This window comes from Molossus molossus, unplaced genomic scaffold (assembly GCF_014108415.1).
Source record: "Molossus molossus isolate mMolMol1 unplaced genomic scaffold, mMolMol1.p scaffold_m16_p_2, whole genome shotgun sequence".
NCBI classification, from domain to species: Eukaryota; Metazoa; Chordata; class Mammalia; order Chiroptera; family Molossidae; genus Molossus; species Molossus molossus.
Genome location: NW_023425355.1, coordinates 97,599,934 through 97,615,315, shown reverse-complemented (window position 1 = coordinate 97,615,315; position 15,382 = coordinate 97,599,934). Strand labels below are relative to the sequence as shown.

General features: G+C 42.7%; 1 protein-coding gene and 1 pseudogene across 2 annotated transcripts in view; one reads left to right on the top strand and one right to left on the bottom strand.

Annotated features, from left to right (window-relative positions):
• The window catches only part of PHF8 (PHD finger protein 8), a 113,106-nt gene extending 100,819 nt beyond the window's left edge, over positions 1-12,287 (bottom strand). Inside the window, exons 1-2 of one of the 2 annotated variants that reach the window (XM_036270364.1) lie at positions 11,582-12,287; positions 10,514-10,703 (exon numbers count right to left, since the gene is read on the bottom strand). In XM_036270364.1, coding sequence (XP_036126257.1) covers positions 10,514-10,611 — 98 coding nt within the window. In that variant the 5' untranslated portion in view covers positions 10,612-10,703; positions 11,582-12,287. The remainder of the gene's footprint in view (positions 1-10,513; positions 10,704-11,581) is intronic. The other variant, XM_036270365.1, reaches the window with a different exon arrangement.
• A 2,373-nt stretch (positions 12,288-14,660) lies between these two features.
• On the top strand, positions 14,661-14,761 carry LOC118636801 (annotated as a pseudogene).
• The last annotated feature ends 621 nt before the right edge of the window (positions 14,762-15,382 follow it).

Here is a 15,382-nt window from a genome sequence, read left to right as displayed (position 1 = left end):
CCCTATTCCTCCCACTAAGTACAGCTATATACAAAAAAAGTAAGGCAACTCTGAAAGATGGAGAGAAGGAGGCAACCTGACTAGGGACAGCAGAACCAGAGGTAGCAAGTGTCAACAGAGACCAAATGAGCAACCTGAACTTCCATTCCCACCTAGTATAACAAAGTGGTGCCCACTTCCCCAGCCAGCCACTGAAGTGCAGTGTTTGAAGAGACCTGCAAAAACAGAAGATATAACATAACACAATACCGAAAATATCCAGAACATAATGAAAATAATCACTCATCATATCAAGGACAAAGAAAATCACAACTTGAATGAGCAAAAAAAAAAAAAAAAAAAATCAATCTCAACATCGAGGTGACACAGATGTTGAAATTATCTGACAAAGATTTTATTTATATATTTATTTATTCTTTAATCCTCACCCAAGGATATTTTTCTATTTCTCTTCAGAGAGTTGGAGGGAGGAAGAGAGAGGGAGAGAAAGGGATAGAGAGAGAAACATCGACTGGTTGCCTCCCGCACAACCCTGATCAAGGCCAGGGACGAACTGCAACCCAGGTACGTGCCCTTGGCCAGAATCAAACCCACAACTCGTTGATCCATGGGCCGATGCTCTACCGCTGAGCCAAACCAGCCAGGGCTGACAATGACTTTTATTTATTTATTTATTTTGTACGTGCCCCTAGCAGAAACCGAACCCGGGACTCTCTGGTCCGCAGGCTGATGCTCCAACCGCTAAGCCAAACTGGCCAGAGCTTTTTTTTTTTTTTTTTTTTAATTTTTTTTTATCCTCACCAGAGGACATTTCTGCATTTAACTTCAGACTGAGCGGGAAGGAGAGAGTGAGGAAGAGAGAAAGAAACATCAATGCGAGAGAGACACACTGAGTGGGCGCCACCCACATGACCCCAACCAGGGCACGTGCCCCCAGCGGGAACCGAACCCAGGCCTCTCCAGTCCGTGGGCCGACGCTCCAACCGCTGAGCCAAATGGGCCAGGGTCCGACAATGGTTTTTAAAGGAGCAATCATAAAAATATTTCAGTGAACAACCACGAACATGCATAAAACAAATAAAATAAAAAAGGTCAGCAAAAAAGAGAGAATCTCCATAAAGAAATAGAAGATATAGAAAAGAAACAATGGCACTTTTAGAAATGAAAACCATGATAACAAATGAAAACTCATTCAGTGGGCTCATAAGCAGAATGGAGACTACAGAAAAAAAAGTAAACTTGAAGATAGAACAATAGAAATTACCCAAACTGAACAAAAGAAAAAAAATAGATTGAACTATGAATAGCTATCTGCCAACAAACTGGACAACCTAGAGGAAATGGATGAATTCTTAGAAATATAAAATCTACCCAGCCTAAATCAAGAAGAAAATAAAATCTGAATAGACCAATTATTCGTAAGGAGATTGAATCAGTAATTAAAAAAAAAAACTTCCCAACAAAGAAAAGCCCAGAACTATATGGCTTCACTAGTGAGTTTTACCAAACATTAAAAGAATACGCCTGGCAGGTGTGGCTCAGTGGACTGAGCGTCATCCCATGAACTGAGAGGTCCCAATTGGGTTCCTGGTCAGGGCACATGCCTAGGTTGCAGGCTTGATCCCCAGTAGGGGGTGTGCAGAAGGCAGCCAATCCATGTTTCTCTCTCACATCCATGTTTCTCTCTCTCCCTTCCTCTCTCTAAATAATCAATACAAACATTTTTTTAAAAGAATAATTGACACCAATTCTTCTCTAACTCTTCAAAAAACTCAAAAAGGAGGCAACATTCCCAAACTCATTATATTAGACCAGCATTACCTTGATTTTTAAAAAGGCCAGATAAGTACATTACAAGAAAACTACAGGCCAATATCCCTGAAGAATATAGATGAAAAATTCTCAATAAGCCCTGGCTGGTATGGCTCTGTGGTTAGAGCGTTGGCCCAATCCAGGGCACATACCGGGGTTGCAGGTTCGATCCCCAGCCCTGGTCAGAGCGCATGCAAGAGGCAACCAATATGTCTTTCTCGCATCAATGTTTCTCTCCGCCCCCTTCTACTCTCCCTAAAAATCAATGGAAAAAATATCCTTGAGTGAAGATTAACAAACAAACAAAATTCTCAATAAAATACTTGCAAACCAAATTCACAAGTACAATAAAAGGGACATTTACCATGAGCAAGTGGAATTTATCCTTGTGGTGCAAGGATGGTTCAACATAAGCAAATCAATAAAGGTGATACATCACATTAATAAAATAAAAGAAAAAATAAATAATATGATCATCTCAAAAGACACAGAACAAAATGCAATATCCAATCATGATAAAAACTCTCAAAAATGGGGTATAAAATAAATCTACCTCAACATAATAAAAGCCATATATGACAAGCACACAGCTAACATTATACTCAATGGTAAAAAGTTGAAAGCTTTTCCTCTAAGATCAAGAGCAAGACAAAAGCATCCACTCTCACCACTCCTACTTAAAATAGTACTAGAAATCCCTACCAGAGCAATCAGGCAATAAAATGAAATAAAAGACGTCAGAATTGGAAAGGAATAAGTAAAACTGTTTCTATTTGCAGATGACATGATTTTACATAGAGAAAACCCTAAAGATTCCACCAAAAACCTGTTTAGATTGAACCAACAAATTCAATAAAGTTGCAAGATATAAAATTAATATACAGTGGCATCGGCAGCGTGGTGACCTGAGAGGACCTCAGGATGGATAGCTATAACAGAACAACGAATTCCCAGCTCCACACACAAACATCTAAGGGATCTGCACATTAAAACATCTGAAGGTGTACATGTCAGAGCGATCAAGGAAGATGAGACAGGGAAAGGACAGAGATGAAAGCCTCAGATGAAGTCTGGTGCTCACTCCACACGGTCCCAGTGAATGAGATAATAGTGAGTGCAGCCCCCCATTAGGCAGACCAGAGGGGCAGAGGTGACAGACAATCAGGCCTGGGTGGCTGGTACACATTGAGGCTCAGGCCCAGGGTCAAGGGCAGGGAAGTGGTGTCCTTCAATGAACCACTATATAAAGATGTGGTACATTTATCAACAGACTACTATGCAGCAATAAAAAAGGATGAAATACTGCCACTTGCAACAAGATCTTGAGAATATAATGCTAAGTGAAACAAGTCAGGTGAAAAATGACAAGAACCATATGATTTCACTTATATGTGGGATATAAAACAGAAAGTAATAAAAAAACACAAAGACACTGATATTTCACATCAAACTAAAAAGCTTCTGCACAGCAAAAAAAAAATACTTGCAAATCATACACTGGCTAAGGGGTTAATATTCAAAATATATATTTAGCCCTGGCCGGTTTGGCTCAGCGGTTGGAGCGTCGGCCTGCGGTCCAGAGAGACCCAGGTTCGGTTCCCGCTAAGGGCACGTACCTCGGTTGCAGTTTGTCCCCGGCCCTGGTTGGTCGTGCGGGTGGCAACCACTCGATGTGTCCCTTCACATCGATGTTTCTCTCTCTCTCTTCCTCTCTCTCCCTCCCGCTCTATCTGAACAAAAAATGGAAAAATGTCCTCGGGTGAGGATAAAAATATATATATATTTAAAAAAAACCTCATACAACTCAATAACAAAAAAATCCCATTAAAAAATGGGCAGAGAGCCCAGCCAGTGTGGCTCAGTGGTTGAGCGTTGACCCATGCATCAAGAGGTCGCCAGTTCGATTCCTGTTCAGGGCACATGCCCAGTGGGGGGATATGCAAGAGGCAGCCAATCGATGTTCTCTTTCATCGATGTTTCTATCTCTCTCTTTCTCCCTTCCTCTCTCTCTAAAATCAATAAAGAAAAATTTTTTTTAATATTTTCTTCTTTTTAATTTATATGAGGTGATAGATCTTATCTAAACTTATTATGGTAATCATTTCACAATATATTAAACTTTTTTTTTCAATTTTATTAATTTATTTTTGTTACAGATGTTTCTCCTTTCCCCCCACTAGACACCCTCCGCCCCAACCTGCCCCCCCACCTCCCTCAGCATTGTTGTCTATGTCCACTGGTTATACATACGCCTACATGCATGTAAGTTCTATGGTTTATCTCATCCATCCCCCTGTCCCCCTCCTCTAAGGTCTGTCAGTCTGAATTGTTCTCCTTTCTATGTCTCTGGGTCTATATTTTATACATCAGCTTATTTTGTTCATTATATTCCACAAATAAGTGAGATCATGTAGTATTTGTCTTTTTTTTTTTTTTTAATTTTTTTTTTTATCCTCACCCGAGGATATTTTTCCATTTTTTGTACAGATAGAGTGGGAGGAAGAGAGAGGAAGGGAGAGAGAGAGAGAAACATCGATGTGAAGGGACACATCGAGTGGCTGCCACCCGCACGACCAACCAGGGCCGGGGACAAACTGCAACCGAAGTACGTGCCCTTAGCGGGAACCGAACCCGGGTCTCTCCGGACCGCAGGCCGACGCTCTAACCGCTGAGCCAAACTGGCCAGGGCGTATTTGTCTTTCTTTAATTGGCTTATTTCACTTAGCATAATGCTCTCCAGGTCTCTCCATGTAGTCTCAAAGGATAAGAGATCTTTCTTTCTTACAGCTGCATAGTATTCCATTCACAATATATTAAACTTATACAGTGCTGCATGTCAATTATATTTCAATGAAATTGAAAGAAAAAAATAAAATAGATTGAAAAAATTAACAGAGCTTCAGCAACCTGTAAGATTAAAACAAAGACAAACTCAAAGAAATCCACACTGAGAACTAGCATGATCAAACTCCTGAACACAAAAGACAAAGGAACAATTTTGAAAGCAGTGAAAGAGAAATAACACATTACCTAAAAAGAACACCAATTCAAATGGCAGAGGATCTCCCATCAGAAACTATAGAGACCAAATGGAAATAAGTAGCACAATAGTTTTCATTGCTGAAAGAAAAGAACTGGAAACCCAGAATTTGATATCAAATTAATTTCCTTCAGGAGTTCAAGGGAAATCAAGACATTCTTATAATATCTGGAAACTAAACAACACAGTTTTATATAATTCATAGGTCAAACATTAAAGTCTCTAAGGAAATTAAAAATGACATTGAACTACATGAAAAGGAAAATATATCAAAAGTTGTGAGACACAGCTAAATCAGTACTAAGGGGGGAACTAATAGCACTAAATGCTTACATTAAAAAACAGAAATCGTCTCAAATCAACAACCTTAGCTCCCACCACCAGATAATAGGTAAAGAGGAGCAAAATAAACACAAAGCAAGCAGAAGGAAGAAATAATAAAGTGCAGAAATCAATGAAATTGAAAACAGAATGATGATAAAGTCAATGAAACATAAAACTTGATCTTTGAAAAGATCAATAAAACTAACAAATCTCTAGCAAGTCTGACAAAGAAAAAAAAGAGATAGGATGCCCAGCCTGCAGATATCAAAAAGATAATAAGGGAATAATATGAACACACTTAAATTTGACAACTTAGATGAAATGAATAAATTCCTTGGAAAGTACAAACTACCAAAACATACACAATATAAAACAGATAATTTGAATAGCCCTCTAACTATTAAATAAATTGAGTTCATAATTTTAAAACTCCCAATAAATATTAAATAAAGAAGCCCGGCCCGTGTGGCTCAGTGGTTGTGCATCAACTCATGCACCAAGAGGTCGCTGGTTCGATTCCAGGTCAGGGCACATGCCCAGGTTGTGGGCCCGATCCCTAGTGGGGGGCATGCAGGAGGCAGCCAATCGATGTTCTCTCTCATTGATGTTTCTATCTCTCTTCCTCTACTTTCCTCTCTCTAAAAATTAATAAAGAAAAAAATTGTTTTTAATTTTTAAAAGATAAAATAAAGATAATTAAGTGAAGTATTTGACATCGATTAGCTCATTAGCTAGTATGCAATAAACAATGGCCATTACCATTTTATTTAAATCATCACAACCTTTCTTGGGGAAATTGAGGTTTCATGGAGATTAAATCCTTGGCTAAAATGTAACAGAGTCAGAATTTGAACCTAGATCCGAAGCCAAAGTAATTTCCTCCAGAATTTATAGTACACACCACAGCTACCTGCTTAGGGATGTGCCAACCAATACTTCCTTTATAGATAGGAAAACTGTAAATGGGCAAGGTTTTGCCAAAGCCCCAGGTGCCAATAAATGCTTGCCAGCTAACTTTCTCCACCAGTGCAGAGCAATGATTCTCAAAAGTTAGAGTGCATCAGAATCTACCTGCTTGTTAAAATATAGATGGCTGTGTCCCAGCCCAAGAATTTGCATTTTTAACAAATCCCGTTAATAAACCACACTCTGAGAACGACTATGTACAGTAATCATATGTTAGCCCGCCAATCCCCCAACAGAAGCTGTCACACTCCACAGAAAGGGAAGGAACAGAGACAGAATAATGCTCTAAATCAGTGGTTCTGAAGGTGGCCCCCACTCACCCACTGTATCAGAAACCCTGCAGGTGGAGCTATTTATCCTATCTTTTCATCGGTCTTCTAAGTGAGTGTGATGCACATTCAAGTTTGAGAACACTGCTCTACAAATCAAAGTGTTTGGCAAAACCCAACCCTTTACAACAGGAATGGAGCAATACCATCTTTTCCCCACTTTTGGGAACCTAGGCTTTGGAGCCAGATAATTCTAAATTCAAATCCAGGCTCAGAAAGTAGTTTAACTTAAATTAGTCTCCACAAATTTCAGATTTTCACCAGCAAAATGGAATAGTCACCTTTCTTGCTATAAACTTTCCAGGAAGTAATTTGGCATTATTAATCCCTAACTAGACTTTAAGAAATCTAGCCTATGGAAGTCATCAGAGAGGTGAACAGATTTAAATCACCTATGTGTGGGCTTAACTATCATGAGCAACCATGAAAAGTCCACAATATTTAATAATTTTCAATCATGCTGAAGTATAAACGTAAAAACCTAAATGGAACACTGTGAGCCTAGTGTACATGTGTGCGTGTGTGTAATGTACTGAGCAAGCAAGAGCAGCCATGCACCAAAGACCTGATTCTCAGCAGGCCTTCTTGTTCTCTGGCAGCCCATAAAGACAAGCATGAGGAGAGATAAAAACTTTCAGAAAAAAAAATTAAGGCAATTAACTTGAGTCAGGATATGCACAGAAAACACAAGCCTCACCACAGAAATGTGATTAAGGAGGGGCCTGGCCCATCAACCTATTTCCATATTTGTAAATATGGAATTCTTAAAGGCCTCAGTGGTGTTCCTTGTAAATGTCATGTCTTCTACTGTGCAAAGATGTTGACCACAATGTTTTTCTTTTCGTTTTAACCAGCACCCATATCAAAATGCAAAACATTTCCAGAACCCGTCGTTTCCTTCACATCACAATATTATTTATAATATAAAAAAGTAGAAACAACATAAGTATCCAACCACAGAGGAAATGACTGAGTAACTGAGGGCAAATATATGTGGTGGGATATCAGAAATCAAGTAAAATATTCATATTATAATGTTAAGCAGGAATAAAAGCTCAGGTTATAAAATAGTATTTATTTATAATACAATGCCACGTTGTAAAAATACAAGTTTATATTCTAAGTCAAATAATGAGAGTGAATGCAACAACAACATTTAACAGTGGATTGTGCTGGATAGTAGACTCATAGGTAATTTTTATTTCCTTCTTTATTCTTTTTCTATATTTTCTATAATGAGCCTGTCTCAACTATATAATCAGGAAAAAATTAAAACATTATTTAAAAAAGAAATATCTAACTTTCAGGGTTGGGTAGAGGTTGAGATAATTTATGGGAAGTCCTATCATGGGTCCTGGCACATAGTAAGCACTGAGAAAGCATTTGCTCCTGTTTCTGGTTCCCAGACTATGAAATTAGGGTCTCTATATTGTGGGCAAGAGTTTACTTTCCAGGTCTGAACCTATACACGTCCCACACAATCCAAAGCAAGGGCCACAGGGAATAAATAGGTCTTTTCATGAAGATTCATTCACTTCTTCATTCAAAAAATGCAAGGGGTGGGAAAGGACTAATTGGGTAAAGGGGGTCAAATATATGGTAACAAAAGAAAACCAGACATTTGGTGGTGAGCACACAATAGAGCATACAGATATCAAATTATAATGTTGTACACCTGAAATTTATATGTTATTAACCAAAGTTACCCCAATCAATTTAATTTAAAAATGTACTCAGCATCTATTACATGTTCAGCACTGAACTAGGTTCTGGGGATCCCAAAAATGAAAAGATGAGACATCTCTGCCCTCAGGTAGCTCCAAGTAATGAGTGACACAGATATATTTATAACTATGATAGGATGAAATAATCACTTTCAATAAGTATGTACACAAAGTGTAATGAAAAGCCAGAAGAAGGAGGCCTTTTACAGAGGAGGTAGCTTGTGAGTTGTAAAAGAGAGGACATTAGTCAAAATACAATGTACAAAGACAAAGAGTCACAGAAAATTTGCAGACAAATTTTCCCAGAACTGTAAGTAGTTCTGTCTTGCTGGGACATAAAGGACAAGGTAGGAGGAGTAGTGGGAATTGAGACTGAACAAGTAGATCACAAAAGATCTTATCTATCACATAAAGATGACTGAATTGTATTCTGTAGGGGAACCACCAAAAAAAAATCTTAAGCAGAGGAGTGACTTGATCAGCACTAGCAAAGATACCAGGTGTCCTGAAAGACATCTTAATTCCCACTTATTTTCAGGGGAAAGGAAAAGGCCACACCCTCTGTCCCCTCTGAAATGAAATAACATGAGGCAGTAAACAGAACTCTGCACCTGGCACACAGTGAATACTCAATAAAAATCAGTTGAATATGAATTTGGATGTGCTACATGAGGCAGTCCCTACCGAGAGCAGAGTTTTAGCAACACAAGCACATTCGATTTGGTCTTGGGTGTGATAACAGAAACAGCTCCTTTGGAAGGAACTAGTAACAACTGAAAATTCTAAAATCTAACAATATGCAACAGGAGGAGGGTGCCATGTACTGTTTTGTTATACTACAGTGTACAAAGCCATCTCCTAGTTTTCTTTCCATAGCGAAGATTTAAGCCCCAATAATGGGATAATATTACAGTTTTATTCCACACACTAACCTCTCTGGAATCCTGGATGACAGGTGCTTATGTGCACACATGGTAAACTAGAGGGAGTTCATTAGTGGTTTTACTCCTGCTGTTTTTACCCATTATCTCTTCTGCTTAATTCAATTTAGTGGGATGGTTCTGCAGATAAATACTATAGAAATAAAACACTGCTGCATTTCTGCCTCCATTTACTGATTGCATGTAAAATGCTTTATATAATCAGGAAGGATGTATTAGATATATTTTATAGATGAAGACAATGATGCTCAGAGAGGTAAAGCAAGTTGCCTAAGGTAAACTTGTGATAATAAGTTCAAAGCCAGAACACAAATCCATGTTTGTTAGATTCAAATATCACAAAAATGTAATACTGTCACCTCCAAAGCCTAGATCTGAGGTAAAACAAAATTACCGTAATACAAAAATGATGCTCTGTGGTTAGAAAGAAAATATTTTCTAAATTAAAAACAAAAATGACCCTGGCTGGTGTTGCTCAGTGGTTGAACGTGGACCCATGCACCAAGAGGTCACCGGTTTGATTCCTTGTCAGGGCATATGCCCAGGTTGTAGGCCGAATCCCCCAGTGAGGGGCATGCAGAAGGTGACCAACTGATGTTCTCTCTCATCCATGTTTTTATCTCTCTCCTTCTCCCTTCCTCCCTCTCTAAAAATCTTTTTTTTTTATCCTCACCAGAGGACATTTTTCCATTTTTTTGTACAGATAGAATGGGAGGGAGAGAGAGAGAGAAACATCGACATGAAAGGGACACATCGAGTGGCTGCCACTCGCACGACCAACCAGGGCCGGGGACAAACTGCAACCGAGGTACGTGCCCTTAGCGGGAACGAAACCTGGGTCTCTTGGGACCGCAGGCCGACGCTCTAACCGCTGAGCCAAACCGGCCAGGGCTCTAAAAATCTTTTTTAAAAAATGTTTAGCCCTGGCCGGTTTGGCTCAGCGGTTGGAGCGCCGGCCGGCGGTCCCGAGGGACCCGGGTTTGGTTCCCGCTGGGGGCGCGTACCTGGGTTGCGGTTTGTCCGCGGCCCTGGCTGGGTCGTGCGGGTGGCAGCCGCTCGATGTGTCCCTTTCGCGTCGATGTTTCTCTCTCTCTCTCTCCCTCCCACTCTATCTGAACAAAATATCAAAAAAAAATGTTTAAAAACCAAAAAAGGGTGCAAAGAAAAAAATACATATGAGAAAACAGAAGCCAATATCAGCTAGACCCTAGTCTGCAAGTAAGGATGAAGGAACCTGGGTACAGGAAGTGGACTGGAGTTAATTCTCCCAGAGAGAGAGAGGGGAATCAAGTCTGAGTGGAAATTTAAAAGAGCTGAGAAAGAAGCAACTGAACACCTGTCCACTGCACCCTGTCCCACCTGGTCTGTCTTCCTTACCTGCCGTGAAACCAGTCCTGGCACATGTCACACTCGATCATGAAGCGGGTCACATCGTAAGGCAGCCGGCAAAGGCAGTACACCGGCACTGTGGCCATCTTCGCCTGCCCTTGGAGCGTTCTGTGGCGAGCCAGGTTCGGAGCGTCCAGAGGAGTGGGAGGCAGCGGCACCCGTCCTTCCTGGACGATGGCTGGGCAAAAACACCACTTTTTTACAGAGTGAATCAGGTGCCCCAGGGTACCAACCCTCAATCCACAAATGGGGAGTTACTGCAGCTGGGATGCAACACAGGGGTGTGGCTGTAGGGGGCAATCTGAGCAAGTCCACCCGCCTCTAGAATAGCTTTAACAAATAAAGACTGGCGCTATGCCCTGGAGGCTTTTTTTCCCTCCCTACCTCCTCCGGGCCCCCAGAGTCAGTGAGAACTTTCTGGGCTTCGGGAAAATATCTGACGCCCTTAAGGAAGCTTCTTTAATCCCTCACTGCACCCTCTCCTTGCTCGAAACCTTGCTTCCCAGATCGCTCTTTATTACGACGCCAGAATGAGGATGGGGGATCTCAGCAAAGACCCTCTTTCTGTCCCCCAAATAGGAGCAACTGGAGAGAGATGAGGAATCCACGGGTATGGGCTCAGCTCACTCGCAAATTACCTCGCTACCTTCAGGAATAAGGCAGAGGCGCCCAACTCAAATCACAGTTCTGGGGTCTTGTTCTGAGAACTCTCCCAACCATTCCACCCCGACTAGTCAGAGCCTCATCAGCCCAAGAACTCAAATAAATCACAATTGCAAAACTCATCAGCTCGTCATCTGTCTCAAACATGACGGGGTTCTCGTCAAACCCCTGAAACTCAAAAGGGTCACTTCAAAAGCTCTGAGACCGACTACAATTTCCTCACACTCCTGCAACTGAGCAAGGATTTGTTTTCTTCCCCCCGCTCGGACACCGGCAGACAGCTCCTCCCAAGCCCCTCAAAATGACGAGGTCTCCCCGTCCCCCCAAACTGACCAGGATCTCCTCATAGATTCCCGAAACTGACGGGAATACCCTCGCAGCCCCGAAACTTACGAGAATCTCTTCACACCTCCCAAACTGACAGGAACCTCCTCACGCCCCTAACCTGACAAGAATGTCTACGGTCCCGCGCCATGCAGGGACCTCCGCATCCGGAAAGCTGCAGGGATTACTCCCGCCCGCGGAGCTCAGTCCACCAGCGTGCCGGCGGCCGGGCTTGCTCAGGAGCCACTCGGCGCCTCTCTCCGCGGAGGCTCGGCCGGCAGTTCCGGCCCCACCGGCGGCGCGCGCCGAATTCTGGGATTTTCACTGTAACGCAGCGAACCTTGCTTTTCGGCCCCTGCGACCACCCGCTGGGTCGCTCGGGCCCGACCGCCCAGCGATGCTTCCGGGCAGCTTTCTCCAGTCCTTCCCCAGGGCCGGCCGTTAGGGCCTGCTGGAGCCCGCGGCTCGGGCCTAGTCCGGAGGCCGCCCGGAGGCCGGGCGGGTGGTTTCGTCGCTGGCCCAGCCGGAGCTCACTGCGAGCACACCAACGAGGAAGGAGAGGAACCCGCGGCCAATTCGGAGGAAAATGGCCCGAAAAGTCGCCGGGAGAAACCCGGTAACGGTGGGATGCAATTCGGAATAGTCAATAAAGTTTATTCAAAACAACGAGGAAGTTGAAGCGGAGAGGGGAGGAGAAATACGGGGTAAACAGCTACCATATTGAGAGTGGCGGTGCTGCCGCAAGGAGGCAACCCGACCACCATCTTATGAGGGCCGCCCGGTAAGGCCCGCGGCGAAAGCAAAGGGAGGGCCGTCGGCTCCCGCGAGACGTCATGGGGGGCGCGGCCTTGAGAAGGGGGGCGGGACTCGGCTACCTTTGGACCCGCTCTTCTCCTCTAGGTGCCCAATGGGCGCTGAGGACTTTGGGCTGAGGGGCGGGGAAGCCGCCATCTTAGACGAGGCGGTCGCTTGGCTCCATTTTGAGAGGGGCCAGAACCTTCCCAGCCCTCCCCCGCCTCCGGGCAAGCAGGGACGTAAGCACTTCCAGTACCACCACATACGCACTCTTCCCAGCCTCTTCCCCTTACAGGAGGTGCTCTCTGACGCTACGCCGAGTGGCGGTGGGGGCGGGCTCAGGCCAGGGCAGAGGCGGAGTATTCACCTCAGCTCCTGTTCAGTGAGATCCTTTGCAGACTAAGCTCTTCCACACGATCTCCGAGTCATGTATTCTTCACCCTGTAAGGAAGCTCTGTTATTATCCCCAAAATGAGGACGCAGGTTTAGGGATGACTTGCATTTCAGAGAAAACAGCTTTACACCCTCTACTACCCTCCAGTTCTGTATTCGGTCCCTCCTTCCTCCTATAGCTTCTGTCAATTTCCTAGCTCCCTGGGAACTCTCTTCTCACCCTATTGATTCGCTCCAGTTCAGTTCGGATACAGTCCAAATATTCCCCTGCACATGTTCCACGATTTTCTGACTCCAGCCTGAGGGCGAGGTGGGAGAAGAGGCTGAATGAATGGAGCTCCACACACCTGCTGCAAGATGGCGTCGGTTTTCTCACGCATTTTAGAATGTTCTCCAGGAATCTTCTTACTATTTCATTTTCTTAAAGGGTCCCACGCTTTAAAAAAGAAAATCGGTGTTTGAACATCAGTTTTTTAAATGATAGTGGCTTAGGCCCTGGGGTTACAGTGACGAGAAGAGGAGCTCTGCAGTGAGAAATTGCTAGCTAGTGCAGGAGACTAGCTTGCAAGTCAACAATCCATTAAGCACACAGATACCTCTTGCAAAGTGCAAAATAAAGCCAAGAAAATGCCTCAGCAGCTGCTTGTTGCTGTCAAGGAAGATTTCAGGGAGACTTGAAGGATACATAAAATTTCACTAAATTAACATTGTAGATAAAAGGATTACCAAGTACAAATGCATGCAGACACATGGGAAAACATTTCCAAAATGAATTTGAGTATTAGATTTTATCCTGCAAGCAATTACAAACCACAAGCTTTTTAAGCAAGAGCAGCTGAGTTACATTTCTGTGTTAACCAGAAGAAAAACAATCCAGTTTTAGTTGCACCTGAAATTCATACAATTTTGTGAGGTGGGAGTTCTTTAAGAAAAGAATATACACTTGTGAAAACAAAATTAGGTTCAAAGGGTACACAGTAAGGATATTTCTAGAAGCCATTCCTTATATATACATGCGCATGTGTGTATGTTTATATATATATATATTATTTTTTTCCCAGTTAATCCTCACCCAAGGATATTTTTCCATTGATTTTTTTTTTTTTTATAGAGAGAGAGAGAGAGAGACATTGATGTGAGACAAACACATCGATTGGTTGCCTCCTGCATGATTCTGACTGGGGCTGGGCTCGAACCTGCAACCCAGATACGTGCCCTTGACCAGGAATCAAACCCTATGGTCCACCGGCCAATGCTCTAACCATGGAGCCAAACCGGCCAGGGCTAGACCACATATAAATGTCCCACTATAAATTCAAACTAAATGTGTGTCCGAAATCAGCTTCCACTTAACTAGATCTCAAAAATGTCAGAGGGAGCTCCAACACCACCTAATACAACGGAACATGTGACCAGGAAAACTCAGTGGAAAGGTGCAGCAGTTTTAACTAATTGTGGTTTAAATATATTTTACAAACTTTATAATATAAATACATGACCATGTGCCCAGCCGGTGTGGTTCAGTTGGTTGAGCATCATCCCATGCACCAAGAGGTCCCCAGTTCGATTCCTAGTCAGGGCACATGCCAGGATTTGGGGCTCAGTCCCCAATAAGGGCCTTGCAGGAATCAGCCAGTCAATGTTTCTCACTCTCCTCCCTTCCTGTCTCTCTCTAAAATCAATAAAAACATTTTTTAAAATGACCATGTAACCATATGGCAAGCTTATTAAGAAAGCTAGTAATGCTGGCCGGTGTTGCTCAGTGGTCACAGGTTCAATTCCCAGTCAGAGCACATGCCCAGGTTTCAGGCTCCATCTCCAGTAGGGTGCGTGTAGGAGGGAGCCAATGAATATTTCTCTCTCTCCCTCTCCCTTCCTCTCTCTCTAAAAATCAATAAACACATTTTTTTAAAAAAAGAAAGCTTATGAAGGTTTCTTAGCTTCACAAGGAGGCAGGAGGGTGCTCACTTTGGCAGTACATGTATTAACTTGAAAAGACACATATTAGCATAGCCCCTACAAAAGGATGACATGCAAATTCATGAAGTTTTTTTTTTTTTTTTTTTTAATTAGGAAGCATGAGGCATTAGTGATGAAAATGATGAGGACTGACTATCCTTATGAGGATGGTTGTAGCAGGGGTAGAAAAGGATCAGGTAACTTGTATATTTTGAAGGTTGAATAGGCAAGGCTTGGGGACTGATTGAAAATAGTGGGTGAATAAGTGAAAAGAATGTGTGTTCATGTCAGGGGTGGGTGTCAGGGTGGATGGTGATATCATTGACTGAGCCAGAGTACACTGAGGAAAAGCAGGTTTGGTAGTAAAGAAGAGACTAACTTTAGTTTGGAATATGAGGAGTTAAGGTGCGTGTGCAACAGTAACTCACTTACCCAACAATTCTTCGTTGAGCATCTACTATGCACCAGGTATGGTGCTAGGTGCTGAGGATGTAGCAGTAACACAGATAAGAAATTGGGCCTTCATAGAGCTGACATTCTACTAGGAGATCAGTCAATAACTAAACAAATGCAGTTGCATTCATATATTTATTGAGTACTTATATACCAGGCACTGTTACAGTCACTGGGGATTCAAGGGTAAACAAAACAGAAAAGGTCCCTGCCTTCCTGTAATTCACATTCCAGTGAGAGAGATAGACAACAAAGTGAGCCAAATAAGAT